Genomic DNA, 23,422 nt, shown 5'->3' with positions numbered 1-23,422 from the left:
GAATGTAAGCAAGTTGTTATTTGGTTTCTCTCAATTACGTTATTTGTTGTTTTTACTTTTTAGTTTCAACAATTTCATCTTGGAGATGCTACAGTACACTTGTAAAAAAAAAAACTAATTTCTGGTGTAATTAAAATAAATATGCTATTTGCTAATGTTGCTATTGTGTTTTGCAGAATGGATGAAATTATGCTGAAATTCAGTTGTATGGGTAACACGGTTGATTTGATGATTGACGACATTGATAAAGTGATGTGGATTGATCTAATAAATGATTATGAGGATGAGTTTAGGAAGAAAAACTATAAGATGCCTGAATTTCCTACCTTTCACTACTATTATAAGCAAGACGGAGTCAAAATTCATAATGATAATGATTTGATGACAATGTTGCAGAGATTTAGTAAAAGTAAAGTGATATATATATATGTTGATTACCTAGATAAGCTAAGTGATTGTGTTCAAGCTGCTAGGAAATTGAAGTTTGATCAAGGGTTAGGAAAGGGTAAGAATGTCTTCGGGGAAACAAACACTGATCATAGTAATCCAGTTCCTTCCCCTGATCCAATTCCTTCCTCTAATCCCTTTCCTATTGTGAACAATGATGATATGGATAGGATAAACCATGCCACTGATATTGAATTAGAATGATGAATGATTAACAAACACTACCCCTGAACCAGTGCAATCACAAGGAACAAACACTATGAGCAAGAAGAAACAACAAGCATCATCATCACAACCAGTGAGAAAATCAACAAGACTTAATTTGTAGTTGCTAATATTGAATTAGAATGATGAATGATTAACTTTTATGTTCTTGGAAATAATGTGAGTCTTTAGTTGACGATGAATAATGTGGGTCTTTAGTTGTCGATGAATAATGTGGGTCTTTAGTTGTCGATGAATAATGTGGGTCTTTAGTTGTCGATGAATGATGACTTAATCTGATGAGTTGAAGTTGCTGCTCTTTTTGTTTGCACCCACATATTGGTTTAGTTCAACAGTTTCAATTTTGAATCTGTGGATGTAGCAAGTTGAAAAATTTTGGTTGCTGGTGGTGATGTGTTGTTAGTCTGTATCTTGTCTACGAGATGGTTAGATTATAGTCATGCCTGAAATTTGCCTATGTAGGAGTTGAACCTACATCTTTGCGTGTTGCCACGCAATGCTCTCCCATATTGAGCTAATAGGCATATATAAACATTGTAGCAACATTTGGGTAAGTGTAGTCAGAACCTATCATTAGTTAACAGTTGGGTAAGTGTATGGCAATCAAGGAAATCTTTTTATTTTGTGTGTTTTCCAAGAAATATGTTGTGTATTGTATACATACAGAAATGTATTGGGTAACTTGACTTTCCAGCAGTAAGTTTCTCAGCATGCAGTCCTTCAGCATTTCCAGCATCAGGTTCATGTTCTGAAATAAAAACCAAAGAACTGCCGTGTCCCTCATGAACTTGAGCTGAGTTGTTGGAAGCTGTATTTCTTCTAACATCCCTAATATCAGCACTACTTGAAGAACCTGACAGATTGTATTTTTTGAGAGATCAGTAATATGTACTTCCTTTCAGATCAATTAAAAAAGTATCATTGAAAGAGTGAAAAGAGTAACACTAACTGTGATTACCAGCAGAAAAGCCACTTCCACTCATTGTTAGAAGAGGCTTGTCATCTCTCTGCATATCCGCAAAGCCACTGTGGCCTCTCATCAGAGAACAAAACAACACCAGGGCAAAAATGACAACTGCTCCTGCTATTGATGCAGCCAGTAGTTTACATACTTATGTTACAGTTCTCAATACACATGTGATCTGAAGAGTCTAAATTTACAATTTTCAAACAAGGTTAACTCAGTACATAGAAGGATTATTGAAAAGCAAAAAACAACAAAAAAGAATCAATACTGACAGTAAATAATGTGGTGATGATGACACTTCAGTGTCTTTCTTTAATAGCACTATATTTATTATCTATCAGGAGAGTTAAGAGACTAGCAGAATGTCTCTTGAAGTCAGTGTTCATATTTGCTATATCTCGCCTTTTTCAGTGCAGCATCACTACTAGTATCGGAGTTCTCACATTTGGGTATAATGGATCAAAAAAAGCGTCAAAGTAGTTTGTTGCAAAGAAGGTGGTTAGTCAATGCGTTTTAACTTTTAAGTCGAAGATCTAATAAAAACATCTTCTATGCAATTGTAGAAGTTCACTATACAATTGTATTTTGTCTATGACCCCATACGATTTGGCCACTAAATAGGTAGTCTATAAAACAGATTAGCTTCTAAAAGAACAAAGGACAAGCCTATTGAACCATTGAGCTCAAGAAATCTGGGTACATGGCAGGCATCAATTCTGTTCTTTTAGAAGCTAGACTTTTGTCTAGTTTATGAAAAGCTAGACTTTTGTCAATGCATTTCGGGGCACTCAGGTCAAGCAGCACGAAATGGCTCTAGTCATTCCTAAGATTGGCAAGGAAGTAAGTGCTACTGTGCTAGTGAAGTAAGAGTTCATAAAGGGTAAGAGAGCTGTAATTAGGAAGATGAGCTGTGATGGAGAACCTGACTGCAAAAGAGTATATTGTTAACTTACAGAATTCAGCAACCATATTCCAAATCCAAACTACATTCCAAATCCAAATAATCATCCATATTGTTAATTCAGACCACATTCCAAATCCAAACAATCATCCATTTTATCAGCCAAAAACTAATTGACAGTCTAAAAAAATAAACACTTACATCTACCTAAATGATTATGATACTAAAAATATAGCTGAAATGAGTGAAAAAAAATGAAATTCAGAACCTGAAAAGCACGATTTTTGTGGAAGAATCGACCCAATTTCTCTTCACCTTTTCCATTTCCCTTCACCTTCGACTCAATCGTAAAACACAATTTTTGTGTAAGATGCTGTTATGTGAGAATTGGAAATTCTAGGTTAAATTTGGGGATTCTTTTTAAATTGTTCAATTAGATAAATTAAGGACAAATTGAAGATAATAATTCCAATCTCTTGAAACACGATCATGCTGCAAGCCATCAGACGTGATTTTTAGGTAGAGGATGGATTGGTAGGGAGAAGAGTGGAGGAGAGAGAGATTTTCAGTTTGAGAATGAAAACGTGATTTTTAATCAATGGGAGAGGTTTTTTTTTTTGGGTCTTAGGATAATTAACTAGAGGGTAAGTTAGTAAATTTACTTAAAATATATGGTTAGATAGGTTTTAAGTTAATTAAGGTCACTGAATATAATTAGTTAAAGTTGAAGGTCGCTTGATATAAAAAAAATTTTGGCCTACCACCAAGTAGAAAAACTCAAAGTATAAGGCCGCCATGTAGAATTTCCCTTATTTCTTTGACCTCTATTTACTTAAGTATTTATTTTCAATATATATTTTCTAATTTTATGATATGTAATTAAAGATATTCATGGTTAAAGTGTGTATTGAAAATGGCGCACCGGTAAAAAATTAATTGAATGTAAGGGGGTTTTCTTTTTTTTGAAAGAAAACGATCTATTGGTTTTCTTTTTTTGAAAGAAAACTATCTTAAGGGTTGATATTACAGCTTGTAGAATTTTTAGGGGAGAAAAAAGAAAAACTCAACCAAAAGCTTAAGCTGATGGTTGAGGCCCCAGGAATAGATTTATACTCTATCACCTCTACCAGCGCATCTTTTGAGCAACCCACCTTCTGTCCTCCCACGACACGGCAGTTGCCACCGCATTCTTAATGGTAGACTCGACGAAGTGGAATTCGACACTATGTCACTATATATCAGTATATTGCTACTTTGTATTCTCTTTTGTAATTATTGTTCTCTTAGTTTTGTTGCATTATCTTCGTGTTGTATGATACGTGAGGTAGTTTGGTAACTTCTATAAATGATGAGAATGATAATAAATTTTGGGGAATATATATAAAACATATCCATGGCTTATGGGGTCAGTGGCGGATCTTGAAAGATATGCTATATGGGGTAGATTTTTTCACAATAACATCTTATGATGTCGTGTAACTCATTATTGTATGTTGGGTTTTAGGCATTAAACTACACGGCTTAATTTTTTTTTTAGAAAAACCTACGGGGGTCCAGGGCCGGGGCCAGGGCCAGGCCTAGACATGCCCCAATAAAGATCCGCCATTGTATGGGGTGTAAGTAGCAAGTGATCTCAAACTATAACAGAGCAATAAATAGCAAGTGATCTCAAACTATAACAGAGCAATAAATGAAAAAAAACAATAATAGAAACATAAGAATTTTACGTGGAGATCCTAAAATAGGGATAAAAGTCCATGAACTATGCCACACTAGAAATCAATATGATACTTTTGCAAAGACGGTCGCTAATTCAGCTATTAGCGACCAGGGGTTTTGCATCAGACTTTTAGCGTCCGTCCCCGCGTTTTTAGCGTCCGATTTTTGCGGACGCTAAAGACTAACATTCTTGTTGTGATATATATATATATATATATATATATATATATATATATATATATATATATATATATATATATATATATATATATAAGCTCTCAAGATCTCTAAAGCTTTTTCTCTCTCTCTTTCTAATTTAAGTTTTATAAGGCAAAACAACCTGTAAACATATACTCCATCCGTTTCATTTTAATTGTTACACTTTGACATCTTACACTATTCACAAATTGCACTTTGACCCTCATTTGCGATTTATACGTGCATAAAAACATAGTCATGTGAGATCTTGTTAGATTCGTCTTAGTCAGCGGCGGATTATAAGAGGGGCGGGTGTGGGCCTGGCCCCTCTTAGTTTTATAAAATAAAAAACCTAAACTGCAAAATATTGCATAAGAATATGGCTGGCATAGTGGTTTGTGAGGCAAGATTGCTTCCTTGATGACAAGGTCTGGTGTTCGATCCTGACCTTAAGGTATTTTTATGCCCTTTTTTTTCCTTTTTCTTTTTTTTCTCTTTGTCTTATCATTTCCTAATTTTGAAAAATCTTTTATGTTTATTGTTATAGTTGTATCTTCTTCTTTTTCTTTTGTTTTTTCCTATATTTTTGGCTTATCATTTTCCTAATTTTGAAAAATCATTTGTATTTATTGTTAGTATCTTCTTTCCTTCTTTAGTTTCTCAACGTAATCAATACTTTTTTCTCAAATTATTCCTAACAATTATAATTGTAAATGTACCTTATTTTAATCGTGACTTAAGAAAGCAATTTGATAATTAATTTAGTTACTAATAAGCTATTCCTTGAACTTCTAAAAAATCTACCCACTTACTTATGAACTGCTTTTTTCAGTTTCTTGAAGATTTGATATTTGTTAAACAAATAAATGGACAAAATTGATTATAAATTAAAGGGTTAGAATTAAGAACACCATAAATTACAACTTCTTTATAGCCATCGATAACAATATATTTAAACTTTGATGTGCTTCTGTTAATGTTTATATTTTCATCATTTCAATTTTACCATTAAAGTTTTAATTTGCCTACTTGGCCCCTGTTAAGTAGTTGGTCAAGATCCGCCACTGGTCTTAGTACATACTTCCTCTGTTTCTTTTTACTTGCAACAGTTTGACTTTCACACTTGCCAATGCATAATTTTAAACATCAATAAATTTAATTACCGATAAATAAAAATTATAAAAAGTATATATTCAGAAAATGTGCATTCAGACGAATCAAACAAGATCCCACATGAATATGTTTTTTCTTAACTATAAATCACTAAACATAAATTAAGTAGAGTTGGTAAATAGTGCAAAAGTCAAACCGTTGCAAGTAAAAAGAAACGGGGGAAGTATATTATTAATATGTACTTTTTATAATTTTTACAAATACAAAACTAGAGATATATATTGTCAAAATTTTGCATTGGCATGCGTGAAAAGTGTAATGTATAAATCAAAACCAAGAAAAAGAAGGAATCTCGCGAGAAAACGCACTTGGACGGCAACACCTGTGGGCGCAAGGTTAAACCGCTGGGGGGGGGGGGGGGTTCCAAGCTTTTGGCGCCGAATAAAAGCCGCGGATGGACAATGACTCTTTGTTTTCTCTCAGTACGTGGAACCTGCGGCCGCAAGTTCAAATCCGCGGGCGGTTGATTACATGTCTTCCTTCGTTGCTTGATACTCCCACGGCATCCCTAACAAAATTGAGTCAAAGAACAGCTAGCTAATTGTGGTTTAACACTTTAACCTTGCTCCCACAGGTGTTGCCCTCCTGAATTTTTTTTAAAAGAAAAATTTCTTTTGTTAAAATTAAAAATATTTAAAAATATTAAAAATTTAATAATTCTTACAGAAATAATCCTAAAGAAAATAAAGAGTAAGTTTTTACGTTTTTAACTTTTTTCAGATTTTAAACTTTTTTTTTTACTAAAAAACAGTCCGGCCCGAAATTTTCAAGGTCGAATTGGAAACCCAGAACCATTGTCTTCAGTGGACCAAGGACCGGATCGAAATATTTGGCTTAGTCCTATCCAAATTATTCCGGGTCTGTTGAAGCTATGATGTATAGCGCACACCACATGTGAGTGTCCCACATTGATTAAATAAGAGAGATGGGTTCACTTTATAATGCAAAGAGGTTACTCTCCTTATTACCATATGGTTTTAAGGTGGAACCTCCTTTGTGTTGTGAAGTGGACTCTCTTTCCTTGTGATGGGTGCGGCCCAGGCCCATATTTAATAGGGTCTAAACCTATTCTTTACTGCACAACTCTCCGTGTCAGTAACATGCAAACATGACTAGGGGTGTGAGTTTATTGGACTTTTTTTTTTTTGATAAAACCAAAATCAAATATAATAATTAAGCTATTACATAATGTTTAGTAGAGACCATGATCCGGCCTTGAAATAGATTATCAATAAGATAATACTCTATGATGTTTTATTCATTCCTGAGTTCAAATTAAACATAGTCTTTTATCTTTTAGCAAAATCATTGAAGCTGAGCAAATGTATTGTTTGAACTCAAAAAATGTGTCCTTCAGGACTTTACAGTAAGGAAGTGGTAGGAGAAGCACCAGAGGTCCAGAGGAGAATGGATTGTATAAGTTGAGTATAGATGAAGGATCAGGAAACTTTCACAGGAGACAAGCAAAAGAAGAAAAAGGATGAAGTAAAAAAACCAATGTCCATAAAGTGATAAACATTGATCAATAATAAACCAATGTCCATCAGACGTACACTACCATCCTTTACTCAACCAAGATCCACTATTATACTCTCTCCGTCCCATAATATAGTGTCCACTTCTCATTTTTCACAATAATTAAGAAAAATGAAAGAAGTTTTAGGATTTCACAAAAATATACTTTTAAGTAAATGTTTACTGAGTATTTTTGTCTTAGAACTAGTTTTTTTCTTCTTTTTCCTTTAAAATTAAATGAAAGAGCAATAAATATTTCTTGAAATAGTGTAAAACAATAAATAGGGGAACATATTTTAAAAGAAAGTAGGGGTATTTTGGAAAGTTTTATGTAGGAATGAAGGATAATTTAGTCCAAACAAATTGATAAAAAAGAAATAGACACAACATTTTGGGACACCCAAAAAGAAATGCAAGCATTATATTATGAGACGGGGGAGTGAAAGAGTAATTAAAACAATAAGATATGGAATAATTAATAATTAATTCCAGTAACCAGCAACTATTACCATCCATAGGTAATAAATAATTAATAATTAATACATTACATACTCCATCAATATTGATAAATCTCATGTTTCCACACAAAAATAATGAAAACGTGGCATTTAATTGCAAAACATGATCATACGTTCATAATTTTTCCTAGTACATGATATTAAATCCAAATCTCTTAGACATCCATGAACCTCGATTGCCCTTTGTTCAACTTTTCAAGAACTAGAAGTCACCTATGAAGTATTCCTCTCCTACAAGTGACAACATATAAAGCAACTATAAGATCATTTTAAGGCCTCGTTTGGTTCACATGGGAAGTAATTTCCCATGGGAATTTACATTTCATGGGAAATTATTTCCCTTGTTAATTTCCTAGGAATTAGACAAAATTGTTTGGTTGACACCATAGGAAATTGCATTTCCTAGGAAATTACTCACCAAGGGGGGCTTGGTGAGTGATTTCCCATGTTTCATGGGAAATTCTATTTCCCTTGGAATTTGTATTTCCTATGCTTCTCCCATTTCCCTCCAACCAAACACAACACCCATAATGCATTTCCTAGGAATTTCTATTTCCAAGGGAAATAGCTTCCAACCAAACAACACCTAAATTTACTTATATTCTCATCTTCACTAGATATAAGTCTTAACAACTGACCATTTGGACCACGGAGCGAATAGTTCTAGCAAAATCTTCCACGTTTTTGTTGAAGCCTTTTTCCATCTGCATAAATAGAAAATTGAGAATTTTCATGACGTAATATTTGACAGATATGCTATCCTAATTTTCGATTAAGTGACCTTTAATCTGTGTTAAATTAGTTGTTTAGTTAAGTCAAAACTAGTCTTACATGCACGCAATGCGTGCGATAATGTGTGACAACAAATGAAGTAGAAAATAAATTAATTGGGTAGAAAAACTGTTTTTATATTTTGTTTTCTCAAAAAACTAATGTTCAGTTTAAATATCCTACTTTCTACCTCTTTTCATTCAAATAAAATAGTTAGTTATCCTCTATTTTTTTTCCCTTTTATTCATTTTTTCTATTTTTTGGTGTCCCCCATGTGTTGCCTTATATAATAGAGATTAGCTTTTTGGGCAAACATTCTTTCGATAATGATGAACAATGTGATTATGGAAAAAGTAATCTATACAACTTTATTAAAAGTTATGTCTAAGAAAGTTTATGTGTCACATGACACACTCCTCAAACTTTTAATGCAAATGCCTTATGTTTATATATACTACTCAATAAAAAATATTGTATAATTGAAAGGTCTTGAACATGTGATCTTTGAAATAAAAAGTATAAGTTTAACCATCAATAAACTATGACTTTCTTGTCTAATGTTTGAAATAAAACATGATAAAGTTCTATAATAAAATATACTTGATTAAAAAGATTTAAACAAGTATATAAATCTGTAACACTCTTATTACGTAATTAGCAAGAGACTATTGATATTGTATTTTCTTATAACAATTACTCTTTAAGCTACTATTTTCAAACTTCAACCTTTCAGATTTTTTAACTTATATTATCATGTCATGACGTAAACTTTTCAATTTGAACAAAAGATGAAAAGTGACAAAATAAATTATGTAACATAAAAATAATAGCATATTTATTTATTATAACTGACGCGAGACATCTCCCGAGGAAAAATACTTCTATAATATTATGCATACATTGCACGTCAAGAGGATATCTAGTAATTGACTAGTGTTCAAATTATATTGCTTAATTTACTGTTTATAATGTCTTTTTAACCTCCTGAGCGCCTGTTAGATAATTCAAGGCTCCTTTAACCTTTTTGTTTCGAGTTTCCATTTTTATTTAAAATCAAAATAAAAATTTAAAAATCAGAAAATGTAGGGTCAATTGGTTATCGTTTTTTGTTTTCAATTTTCATTTTTTTTGAAAACTAAAACTCAAAAACAACAAATCAAAAAAAGTGATTTTCACTTTTATTTAGTTATCAGTTTTCAAAACCATCATGCTCACAATAAATTTGATTAATTTTTTTATTCATTATAGGACATTTATCATATAACTTTGAAAATCAAAAAAACCAAAAAACAAAAACCACAGCAATATCAAAAGGGCTCGTAGTTTTTAGATTTCTATTCTGACCAGTTTTCATAATTAACAGGTTTATTATAAGTATGACTTACTTTAACTCTTTAAGTTATTAAATTCTTTCTCCTATGATTTTTAATTTATATTAATAAAATCAAAAATTGAAAATAGATAAGGATTTTTTAACTACAATAATACAAACTTTTGCCATTCTCTCGCAATAATTCAATTTTTTGATTATTTTCTAATAATACAAACTTTACAACGAAATTTCTCCAGTAGCTCAAGTTGCTTGTAACCGATAAAACTGGTCAAAAAAAATTACAAAATAATCTTTCTTCTTTCTCCTTCCTCCCACAACCCCCCACCCACCTGAACCACCTCAGCTTGTTACCTCCTACAACAAGTTAATAACCGGTATTTTCTTACTGGAGGAATTTTGATTAAAAGTTTGTATTATTAAAAAATAATCAAAAATTTGTATTATTACGATTGAATAAGCAAAAATTTGTATTATCCTTGTTAAAAAATTCAATGAATAATAATGCCGGCGGAACCCTTATAAAAGGTTTTGGTAAGATATGGAAGGGGAGTTACCTGTGCAACAATCGCAATCTCAAGAGTCAAATTCTCAAACGGTATAACGCTAAAATTAGTAATATTCATCTCATGCTTGTGTATCTCTGCCATTAACTTGCGCAAAGTCCCCCTTTGTTGTTCGCAATGTACTCTCAAGAGGAGTGTTTTCTCGGACATTTTAATTTCGATTTCAGGAAGTGAACCATTATTATTACTCGCAGAATTGTCATCCACGTCCGAGGAAGATTCATTACCATCCCCATCATTGTCATCCACTATTATTTGAGATTTTTTAACCACTACCATGGACTCAATTGTCCTCTTTGCAGCTACTTCTTCAAGTATCTTTACTCTCTCTTGAAGTTTCTTAATATATGTGATTGCCTCTCCTAAGACGGATGTTTTGTCCACCTGCATCAAGAACAAGAATTTATTATTTGCATTACGTCCTTAATTGTACTTTGCAAGGGAAAAAAAAAAGTCTTGGCTAGACAATGGATAATCTATGTACTAGAGATAAAAAACGTACACAATAATACTCCCTCTGTCTTATAACGTAGTAATTGTATTCCATTTTTGGAACGGGTGTTCTAACATGTTCTTTATTTTTTAAATTATATTTTATATTTTTCCTTGATTTGCTTAAAAGATTATTATGCCACCATCATTATGTACTCCTTGTAATTATTTCTTTTTTTGTTTTCAACCCCATGACTGACTTAGTTAAATATTTAATGTTCTTTCATTAATTATTCTTTCTCCTAAATATCATTTTTTTCCTACAATTTTAATGGTTCATTTTTTCATGTTTCACTTACCTTAATTTCCCATGTAAATTGAGAAACAAACACTTGATCTATTATAGGAAGGGGGTGAAGGAATATGTTCTTAGACAAATTTGTTGCATTACTAAATTTAAGTAGGAATAATATATTATGGAGATAATAAATTGCATTAGTTTAATAATTATATATACTTGTTAGAGAATAAATGATGATTAATGGGACCATATTAATTGAACCTATGACCAAACTAATATAATCTTATGAGTTCATATAATGTAGCAACTAATTGAAGCAAAAACCAAGCTCATCTTGGGCTAAATATGGCCGAACAAGGAGGCCGTGTTTAGTAGATTGTTTTTTCCTAATTAACCTAATACTCTGTTAATTATATATTGTTATAATATCACAAGTTAATCAATAACTTTGAGAAACACAAAAGAGAGAAAAGAAACCCTACTCCACCTCCTCCTTGAAAACGGTATCTTTCTTAAAAGTAAGAGAGTAAATCTATTCATCCTCTTCCGTTCTAACAAACATGTGGTTCAATTGTTACTCATGGAATGAATGGATGAGTAAAATTTAAAGCTCTTGGATCTCGATACTAGAGGAAAACACGCTACAAAGGTTGTACATCTATTCTATCGATTGATTCGTATTTATATGATGTTTGTGATACTATATAATAGATATATACGAAAGAGTTTTATGCAATTCCGCTATATATGCATCTACAAATTCCTATAGTGGTAACAGTTCTGCCACTTACATAATATTTATGCGATCATGTTTATATGCCATGTCTATTATTTTAATAAAATTAGGGGATTTTTTCGGAGTTTGATTTGGATAATCAATATATTTGATATTAATTAATTGGACATTAATTTTTTATTTCCCCTTAATATGTTAGGCCTTTAGGTACTTCTATTAGATTTATAACTATTTTTATGCGTAATTAAGATTATAAATGATCTATTTTTAACAATTAAAAATTAATTTTTATTTGTTAAATAAATCTAACAATTATCACCCACCAAGATCCGAATTTTCCTGAAAAAATATCTATTTTTTTCATTAATTATTTTTGTTATATGAATTTATACCTTTAATCGTAAATTATTGTTACATCATATTTATATTAATTATTCATATAAGCTATTATTTAATATTAACAAACCTAAAATCAGATTATTGTTTGTTAATATAATTCATATTTACTGCTCTTATTTGCATATTTTTATACCTAATCAAAGGATTAGTTTTTTTTTTATCTATTCTTATATGCTTGAATTATGAAGCCTATGTATGCATATTAATAACAAGATCTCATGATATGATGTTCAATGTGGATCCATATTAAATATTTTTGATACTAAATTAATATTGCATAATTTTACTAGTTTACTTGTATTATGTAGTGCTCTTATAAAATTTTGATTATTAATTTATTTAATTAGTAATTCATGATATTTGGTAATAATTCAACTTACATGAATTATGATGTTTGCATAAATTTGAGTAGCTTATAAAATTGATTTGATATTATTTTTGATTTAGAAATATGAATTGAATTGTATAATTTTATTATTCAGTTATTAATTTACTTACTTCCATTTGTAGCACTTCACCCCTAATTAGGATCAGCTTGATCATCACTAATGCGCATCTAGGGCCAATAATTATCCTCACAAACCAACACAAGAATAATAACTCCCCACTAAGCATGCTATCTTTGGAGTAACTTAGGAAATGAGCCCCCTAAAAAGCATAGTGATCATAAGGGTTATTACACCCCCCACTTGAGGACATCAACCTCCTCTTTGTGTTTAGAGACTCTACATATTTAGCCTAGTGATCAGTGGGTAGACCAAGCCTGGAAATTAATCGACATATCGATCACATGACCTGTGATACAACCTGAACCCCCCAGACGACTAACCTGGCATCAAAATCCATAAGATCAACTCACTGTCCGAGGATGGCTCTAAAACCATTTCTATAGCACCTCCGACCCTAACGGAGTTGAGTCGATCATCACTAATGTGCATGTAAGGCTAACAATTGTCATGTGTTCCATGAGAAATTTTCCAAGATGTTACCCATCCCAAGATTACTCCCAGCCAAACCACACTTAGCTTTATTGTAAATTAAGAAATGAGCATCTTGTTATTGGGTACATGCTAAATCACTTTTAAAGCAATTATGAGTACGTAGTTATTATAGGTACATGCTAAATCACTTTTAAAGCAATCATGAGTAGTGTTACACCCACGTTGTTGTATAGGTGCAACTTCCAAGTGCTAGGCATTTAGAAATTATCATACTTTTAATGTAATTGTAAGGGCCTAGTTAGGCGTATGCCGAGACGAATGTGTAGGAATCGCTTAAAAAATACAATTCGAAACTAAGATATTCGAGGTTTTAGTTTATTCTCCCTTCAATCCAAAAAGATTTGAATACTTTGTTTGGTTATCAAATGTTATTTTATTAAAAAGTAGATGTGATCAAAGTTAGTGAAATTTTTGTTTTACTGAAGGAGAGCGAAAGTTGGGTCTCCTTTATTGATATAGATATGGGTGGGGCCCAAAAGAGTGTTTGATTACTAATTTAATAACAATGGGACCATGCCAAAATTGTTCAAATTAATTTGGGATAAACATTCAAGATAAGTGATCATACTATTCTGAGATTGGGGGAGTATATAGTAAAACTGAAACAATAAAGGTCCTAACTAGTTGTGGTGGATTGGGTATATTAGACGTCGACAAGATGATATACAAGTTACGGCACTGGAGATTTGGGATATTGAAGAGTTCAGAAAAAGTGTTGGGAAAGTCCAAAAATCTTAATATGTCCAAGTTTGCAAGAGCTAGCAAATAGACCTTGAGAAGAAAAGTAAGGTATTGGATTTCATCTCAAGTAAAACGCGAAGTCAAGAATTATTAAACTTCCTCCTCAAAACCCTCAAGCTGACCCCCCAAATTCCTCCTCAAACTTCCTCCTCAAAACCCTCAAGCTGCAAACCTGAAATTTCCTATGTCTCGCCGGTGGCTGCGCCCTTCTCAGTCGCCGGCGAGCCATTAACCTTTCCGGCGAGCATTATTTTCACTATATATTCACTTTAAGTTCTGATTTCTTGATTTCCAGATTCAAATTTCCTCCCAACAATTTATCAAAGCTTGTCTAAGGTGGGAGGATTCTTCTCAGATCGATTTCCACCAGGTTTCAAGTTTCAAGTTTCTCCGTCAGTTCTTCGACTTCTACAAGGGGGATTCTTCTCAAATCTAGTCAGTTTCCGTCAGGGAGAATTTCCGTCAGGTTTTCCGTCATTGTTTCAAGTTCTTTAGTAAGTTCAAATTCAAGTTTGTGTTAATTGCAGTTGATAATGGAGATCCAAATTAAGGGTAAGGTTTTCAAATTGCAGTTGATTAATGGTTTTGTAAAATTTCGTGAATTGTTTAAGGATCGGGAACGTTGGGTTAATTTCCCAGTTAATTTGGTCAAATGGGTTTCCAACGTGCTTAATTGCTGTTCGAATTTGATTGAGTTCGAACACTCTATCCGTCGTGGTCATCTTTGGTGGAAAATTCAGTCAGGTTGTAATAGATGGGGGTGGTTTTTGAAACTAAGCATTGTCATTAAGGGCGTAACGTACTCAGTTTTTGTCCCTGCTTCTTCTAGTATTAATCCATGGAATAGATTTGTTAATGCTTTTTTTCATGTTATTGGTCACGAGATGAAGCAGCCCTCTGCAAGTTATGAAGGATTATGTAAGAATGTCAATTTGGATTTTATTGATGTGCACAAAGGAAAAATAGAATCATTGTCTGAAGTTAGTGAGCTTAAATTAGAAGTGGATGCTCTTCTTCAAATGGAGAATGATAAAAATTCCCCTTCTATTATATCAAATGACAAATGGCATTGCTGAAAATGTTAAGAGCTCTAGTGATATCAGTTGTTTGTTGCAAGATGTGTCTGTTGAAAAGGTTGTTAGTATTGAAAAAGAACCAAAGAACTCTATTGAAAATAATGTTGTTGTTAATGGAGTTGTTAGTGTTCAATGTTCTTCTTATGAGAAGAGCATAGATGCAGGTTCTTATTGTTTGGATGGATTTGTTGATTCGGATGGTGTTGTTAGTGATGGTAGGAGTATGTCTTTGGAGCCTAATGGGAGCAATAATGTGTCAATTCCTTACTTTCAATGGTAAGCAAGGAAAAATAATGATCGTCTTTCTCAACATTTGGGGGTTCATAACAAATCAGAGAAGAAAAATATATCACCATTACTTCAACATCTTGGGTTTAAGATGGAAAAGAAGAATGGCTTTCAAGTAGCAAAGAGGGTGCTCAATTAGGAGTTCCAATGGTAATTGTTGTTTGTTTGTTTTCTTCGAAGGGTGTATCATGATCTTTGTTGTCTTGATCTTGTAGTAGTAATTTGTTTTCATAGGAGTCATGAATGATGTATGGGTGTTTGTTTTTAGGAGATTGATTCTCAAATGGATGGTGTTTAGGTGTGTTCTAAAATGGTGTTTTAGGGGTAATTCCAATCCTTTGGTGTATTGAGCTTTTGCTCCTCTTTCTATTATAATAAAATGGACTATTAATTATCAAAAAAAAAAAAAACGCGAAGTCAAGAAGGTGAAGTTCGCTGCGTCAAGCGCAGAATGCGTGAGACGCATTGATGTACCCCTAGCGCAGCCGCGCTGTGCGTGACGCGCGATTCCATGCATCTAGCGTAGCATATGGAATTGCTTGATCTTTTGTCGAGAGCTTACCACGATGCGTGGTTTGAGCCGCAATTTGCGGTAGCCGCTACACGTCTAGTGGTATTTGTCGTGTCTCATGGTAAATTGCCAAGAGCATGCCGCGACTCAGGTTTTCGAGTTCGGAAGCCTTTTTTTGTTATTTCTAGAGTTATTTCGGGTTTGTTTTTATTAACCCTCATATAAATACCTTCTTAGCCGTTTTTTCTCTCTATAATTATTTATTAACCTAAAATACATGGTCAACCTTTCCTTCTAAGAATTAAGCAATTCTTGAGAAACTCCAATCCTTGAATTCGGGGTGTAGAATTCAAGGGTGTTGTGTGAACCTTGGGGGACGTTCGTCATTGGAAGCATGCACCAATATGGTGGCCAAATCGATTCTAAGGCAATGACGGTTTTCTTACCACAGCACAACAATGTTCATATGAGAATCAATCAAGTTCAGCAAGTTTAGTTGTCAAATATCATTGATAAATTTATTCTAATCTATTGTTTGTCAATATTATATATTCGATCATTCTTCATGAATATTTCAATCATACTAATAATTTCCAACAATGTCGACAATCACCACTTACACATTCTTGACTCATGCAGCCGGAATCAACATATTTAAAATAAGCTTTTGGCACTATTATTGTTCATTAAGACTTCTACATGCAGTATTTACCATAAAACTTATATAATGTTTCAAAATACATGCAATATTATATTATTATACTTGGGAAATGTTTATCATGCTTTCTCCCTAATCATATATGCAAGATAAAAAGGGAAACAACGAGATTTGAGAATATGGACCAACCTTTTTAAGGCCAGGGACCATGGTAGAGAGAGAAATGAACATTTGGCTAAGCAATTCTCGACGCTTCCTTTCAGCTATGATGTGATCTTGCACTTGGTCGGGCCGTCGTTTTCTCTTTGTACCTCCACACTCTGCTTGCTTCTCAGTCATCTCTTTATTCTTGCATCGTTGTTTTTCTTGGACATTCGATCCCATAATGATATTGTAATCGTTATCATCATTTTTGTTGTTATTCTCTATGGGAAGAGTATAAGGGAAATCTTCACCAAGCATAACAGCAATATCTTCATCAAAAGATGCTTCTATAGTTTCACTATGGTGATATTGGTGGTAAGAATTGTTGATTAAAGTTGGAACTGGTGGATCTGTTTCCATTTCCTACGAAAGTAATAGCACAAGTAAATTACATAACAATTTCAATTCATAAACACGAGAGTTAATATAATTTTTGGACGACAAAATTATGTATAGATTAAACAACAATATAATGACTTAAATATTGTTAGATTAAGATATTCATTTTGTAAAATTTTAACAAGAATAATCTCACATATGTGCCATAAAACAAATATAAATTCCAAGGTTGACCAACTCTAAAAATAATTTGATATTTTAATATGTTACATGTGATTGTGAACTTTCGATCACATTATCCATACTTAAACTCTAAAATAAATTAAAGATTTTATAAGTTAAGAGTATCAGAAATCATATATAAGATATCATCATACAAAATGTTTCCATTTTAAAATCCAACTGAACTAAAAAAAAAACTTATATTATCATCTTTATATTAAATATCTATCTGTATTTATTATTCTCAAATAAAATCTTGTTGTATCATATATTTTTTTAATGAAATCTTGAAATTCTTAACCTATGTTTTGTGACATAGATTAGAAAAATGCATAAATTAAACATCGTATTATTACTATCATTTCAGTTAACTAACTACCACACTCGGGAATAAATATTAACAACAAATTAAAAAACAAATTTCTAGCCACTAGAGTATTACATAAAATAATAACTTGCTCTTCAATAAATAAAAAAAAAAAAAAAATTCACTTAAGCTTGAGGATGGCAAAGAATCAAATCTGGACCACATGTCCACATCCTAGTGGATTCAGATACTTTTCATACGTAGATCTTAGTCCAATCCGGATGTAGATACTTTTTCCTTTATATGGTTTGTAAGAGCTAGAGAAGCACGGTTTAATTTTCGTTTATGTTCTCTTTTTCGTTTAAGTGTTCTTTTCCTAGTTTGTATATTACTCAGATTTTTAATTGCAAATATTGTTGATTTTTTTTTAAAAAAAAAACTAGGGACTTTATATCTATATCTGCCAGTCTGCCACAACCACACGTTTGCTTTAAGATATTTGCCATAATGTAAGGACATACATGCATGGTGCATAATCTGCATATAGTAATATTTTCTAAGTGGTTTTACGTTTATTAAAACTATATTAAAATTTCTGGCGTGAAATAATGCATGTAATTTGGCCTACTTGTTTCTGCTAAGAAATTGAGGGTGATCATAACTGTTGATGTGTGCTGAGAAACTTGATATGGGCCCCAAGAAGGTACGCCTGAGCTCCGTTATCCGTACATCGGAATCCTGCAAAAGGTAAGGTTAGCCTACCCCGGGGGTGGTCCCGGGATCGCCCCTCCGACGCTCAAGTCAGTAGATGAATGAGGTAGAGAGAGAAAGGGATCAATGTAGAGAGAGATGCTCTGGTTTTGGCAGCTTAGAGTCGCGTCCCTTTGTCTGGTGAGACAACCCCTATTTATAGAGGAGAGGAGCCCCACTAAAAGAGGGCATTTTGGTCACCTCCAGCTGGTGGAGGGATGGCTTCCCTAGATGTAGGGGCATTTTAGTAACTTTGCCCTAGGTGGGCTGATCCAAGAAATGGGCCCAAACACTACTTAATATAAAAATAATGTTTCTGCCACACAGGGCCGTCTTAAACATTTTGGAGGCCCTGTTCTAATTTTAGGATTGGGCCCCTAGTGTCATTTTTTTTTGCAACTTAAATGATAAAAAAATCTTATATAATGTTACAATTATATATTTTTATCTTACAAATCGAAAAACTAAAACCTCAAAGTACTCATTTGAAATTGTATGTAACAACTCAATTTATAATCAAATTATTAGTGATGTTCTATTTACAAAGATAACAATAATAATTTATCTATCTCACTCTAAAGAGGTACAATAAAAAATAAGATTTATGTGATGAGGTAGCTGAACCTGTAAACTAGTAAATTTGTGGTCACAAATTATTCAATTTTTATTAGGTAAATATACACTTCCCAAAAAGATACCCTAAAAATTTGAAAAGAAAAAAAGTAAGGAAAATAGTGGAAAAGTAATTATGGAGTGGTGGGGAGATGAGTCAAATGCTCAAATTCCAAGAAAATACCACAAGACTTGCAAAAAATAGGTATGATATGTTGAGGAAGAGATTCGAACTTAGCATGTTGTGTTAGGAATATTGAGCTCAAAGACCAACTTAGCTAAGATATGTAGTTGAATATTTTAGCACCAAATTCTATATATGCTTGTTTCCATATTTTGGGGCCCTAAAAAGTTTGAGGCCCTGTGCTATTGGGCTGTTTGCACAGGCTAATAGCCGGCTTTTGGAGGATAGAATACTGTTCAACCCCGATATGTTTGGTAAATGTGAGTTTTCTCGCATTGGAAAAAAAGGAAAGAAAGTAAAGTACCACATACATTTCAAGTTAGAGGAGCTACTCTTACTATTACCAATGAAACTTTCTTTAAACTTATAAGTTGATCCAACTCACTTCTCCTTATTAAGTCATCCAGGCCGGTTTTCAATTTTACCAAATACACTGTTGATATTTTGCGGAAGTGTTATGGAATTAGTGTTGGGTTTGTCCGTTTGTGTCACAATTATTTCTACGTTAATTATTCAATCCTGAGAGCTTCTCGTGACACTTGGGAGTGCTTTGCAGGAATTTGGTGTCTATTTGAGCCTAAGTTTTTTGTTTATAGTGTTTTTTCTATCTTTCAAATATGTCTTAGGTGACAATATGAAATTGAGAAGTTCCATGATAAGATAAGTCTAGGCATCTAGAAAGTAAAGATTATGCCGTTCTCAGCAGGAGTAAATATACAAAAATTGGCGAGGATGCATATGTATCTGCTTGAAATCCTTGAGGGTTTCATTTGACGAATACATACTTGTGAAATTTGTGTGTATCTATGAAATTAATGCAAAAAGTGGAGGATGTTGGGGTTGTGTCATAAATTAAATTCTATATTAACTAGTTATTAAGTCCGGGCTATGCTATTTTCAAAAAAAAAAAAAAAAAAAAAAAAAATCCGGGCTATGCCCCAGGTAAGAAAAATTTCATGTATTAATATTGTACTTTGATATGATATCACTAAATACAACTTGGTCTAGTGGTTAAAACTTTAGTACATAAACTTGAGGTCATGGGATCAAAACCTATACTATGCAATTTTTAATTTTTTTAATTTCATTGTACATGGATTACGTAAACTAAAACTCCCTAAGGAGAGCGCCACGTGGCACCGTACCTGGTTTACGCACGCCTTTTAATATATTAGTATAGATTTTTCAAGCTTAGTCTACAATTATTGAAATAAAATTACATATACTTATTTTTATTATTATTGATATTTGCTTATTTTTGCGCTCCTAACCCAGTCATTTAAATTGCAAAGGCTATGATATTTTATAAAAGAGGAGAGAAAAATCTCTTTTAAAAAAAGGTTTTGATGATTCATTTCTTATCAAATATTAAGGCTCTTACATATCTTATACATCTTTGAAGTCGATGATCATCAATTGACATACATACTCTACTAAAAAAATCAAGATTGTCGTAATTAGTTAGAGGCTCTCTTTCCATCTCTTTAACAGGGATTTTATTCTTATTCCTGATAAAGTGGGATTCTTAAATTCCCTTCTCGTGTAAAGTGCAAGGATTTTTATCTTACCTTAAAAGAAATAAAAAAAATGCTCTACAATTTCTACATTGATCTAGAATATACTTGGCCAGATATTTCTAAGATTTTCTTTTTTCTTTGTTGGACCATTTTAACAGACATGTTTCATCCTTTCTCATATAGTATTAAAATTTTCTAGATTAATTGTTCTAACATAGTTTAACAATGCCTTTTAATCTATAAGTATGTAACTAAAATAAATAATTGGTTGAATACCGGTTATATTCTACATATGTAATATGAAAATTTTATATAATGTTTGATATTGATATTCCCTATGTCTCACAATAGACTTTTCATTATTATTTTTGGCACTATTCATAAGTATAGAAAATTTCCAAAAAAAAATTCAAATATATAAGAAAAAACATAGGCATCTGAAGTCTTGTTTGATTACTTTGATTGAATATATTACGAAAATCAAACTTCTATAAATTTTACTAATATGTAATTAAAGATATGAATAATACAAAACGTGTATTGATAAATGTGAAAAGGAGAAATGGGAAATTAGGGGACGAAGGGCGTAATCCCTTCTATTTTTTTAATCTTTCTACCTTGGAATCTCGATATTATTCATAATTAGAGAAAAGCTTTTCAATTTTCCTCAATTCATAAGAGAAAATATATATATAGTCATGTAGAGTCTTGTTTGATTCATCTCAATTAGTACTTTATTAATATTCAACAATTTTAGTTTTTACTAATATAGAATGAAAGATAATTAAGTTTAAAGACAACGTGTATATATTCAAAGATGTGCACAGAATAGTGAGAATGATAAAAAAACAGAGAGAGTATATACTTAAAACTTAAAACCTTCACAGCGGAATAGAGAAAGAAAATTACTATTTTAAACGGCCAGAGTTTTTACTAAAGCCTACTGTTTTACAATCCTATTCCTCACTCTCACCTGATCCCGAACCAGGCTATTTCCCATAGCCTCCCTAACTACGCAAACCATAATGGTTGCAATCCTTTCACTGTTAATTTTTTAGATTCATATGAAAATGCGCCTAGATAACTCAATAAGGAGGAGGAGAGTTTAGCCCACTTACAAGCTAGGAGGATCCATCCTAAACCCAATTGGTGATAGGGGGAGTAACTCCTAATCTTATAAAGTGGTTTATGCTCTCCTCTTTCTCCAATGTGGGATACTCACACGTGGGCATTGTATGGGTTTCAACACACCCCCTCACTTGTGAGTGTCCTTAGAAATTCAGAGCTAACTGTAAAGGTTAGAACAGTAATCCTCTTAGGGGCTGGACATCCTATCGAGGTAAATCCTTATCCAGTAGCGATCAAATATCCAGTTTTAAACGAGACCCGCAACCCGGGCTCTGATACCATGTTAATTTTTTAGATTCATATGAAAATGGGCCTGGATAACTGAATAAGGAGGAGGAGAGTTTAGTCCACTTACAAGCTAGGAGGTTTCATCCTAAAACTAATTGGTGATAGGAGGAGTAACTCCTAATCTTATAAAGTGGTTTATTCTCTCCTCTTTCTCCAATGTGGGACACTCACAAGTGGGCATTCTATGGGTTTCAACATTCACCCAACCTGAAGATTAACGTAGATAGCTCTTTCTTTGTTAAAACCAAGGAAACTTGTTTAGCTGTTATGTGCTCTGATTCGTGTGGTGTATGACAAGGAGGTGTGATTATGTCTACTTATTATTCCAATGCATTGGAGGTCGAGACTAGAGGCATCCTAATGGCTATCAAATGGGCCAAAACTCATCAGTGGAAACATAATATAATTGCTTATGATTGCCTGAACGCGATTAATAAAATAAAAAAACTAACAGGAAGATTAGAAATAATTTGTGTAATATCATGATTGTAGGGAGTTGCTCCAAGGAATCAGGGCTCGAGCTATAGCATGAAGGGAGAGACGCTAATAAGCTTGCAGATGCAATGGCAAAGTTCACTCAAGGAAGGAACGCAAACTCAAATTTTTGGCAATGATTTATCTACTCCTTCCTCAGAATGTATTAAGAATCTAGAAAAGACTTAGACTATTGTAATATAATGGCCAATGATCATCAACACTCTTATCATGGCTAGTAACCTTGTAGTAAGACTCTTTTACGTATTTTCAGTTCTTTTTCTACCAAAAAGAACGTCCAGAGAAAGAAAAAGAAAACAGGTGGAGTATATGGAGTATTAGCAAGTATTAGCAAGTATTAGCAACATGGAGTATATAATGATACATTCAACAAAATTTGATGACATTAAAGTAAAGTTTTCTTACCAATTGAGCTAACCAAGCTTCCATAGTTGTCAATTCTTTCTTCTTTTTAATGAATATGTGGTTTTGTACTGATGGAGCAAGAACAAGGAGGAAGAAGGTCAAATAATATATTAGAAACTTTTTGTTTTTTTTCAAGACTCAAAGACTAATTTTGGATTTCTCTCGATCAGATAGATCCGTTGTTTTTGTCCACTCGATAATAATTATTGTGTCTTTTTATTGATAATAATTATGTGTATCATATTGTTCACTCGTACGTAAAAGTAACTATTATAATAAAAACGTGAACAAAACAGATCTCTTTCATGGAAAATAAAAATAGGAAGATGATATACATAGCCCTAAGGCCGATGTATAAGAAACTTAAAATAGAAATAAAAAATTTGAATCAAGCATTTATTACCTCAAATTATGTGAAATTTTGTAATGAATTCATAAACTGTTTCCATTTAAAGACATGTATTTAATGCTTATATGTAGCCCTAAGGGCTACATATA

The 23,422-nt window shown here is 32.6% G+C and overlaps 1 protein-coding gene across 1 annotated transcript; it reads right to left on the bottom strand.

Annotated features, from left to right (window-relative positions):
* Positions 1-7,585: 7,585 nt before the first annotated feature.
* On the bottom strand, positions 7,586-23,098 carry LOC104887909 (transcription factor bHLH18). Its single transcript, XM_010672686.4, has 5 exons — positions 22,925-23,098; positions 16,663-17,040; positions 10,322-10,714; positions 8,302-8,367; positions 7,586-7,894 (listed from the first exon to the last, which is right to left on the bottom strand). The coding sequence occupies exons 1-5, from the start codon at positions 22,946-22,948 to the stop codon at positions 7,877-7,879; spliced, it is 879 nt and encodes a 292-aa protein (XP_010670988.2). The 5' UTR covers positions 22,949-23,098; the 3' UTR covers positions 7,586-7,876.
* Positions 23,099-23,422: the final 324 nt, after the last annotated feature.

This window comes from Beta vulgaris, chromosome 3, assembly GCF_026745355.1.
Source record: "Beta vulgaris subsp. vulgaris cultivar EL10 chromosome 3, EL10.2, whole genome shotgun sequence".
In the NCBI taxonomy this organism is placed as follows: Eukaryota; Viridiplantae; Streptophyta; class Magnoliopsida; order Caryophyllales; family Amaranthaceae; genus Beta; species Beta vulgaris.
This window is presented reverse-complemented; position numbering and strand designations above follow the sequence as displayed.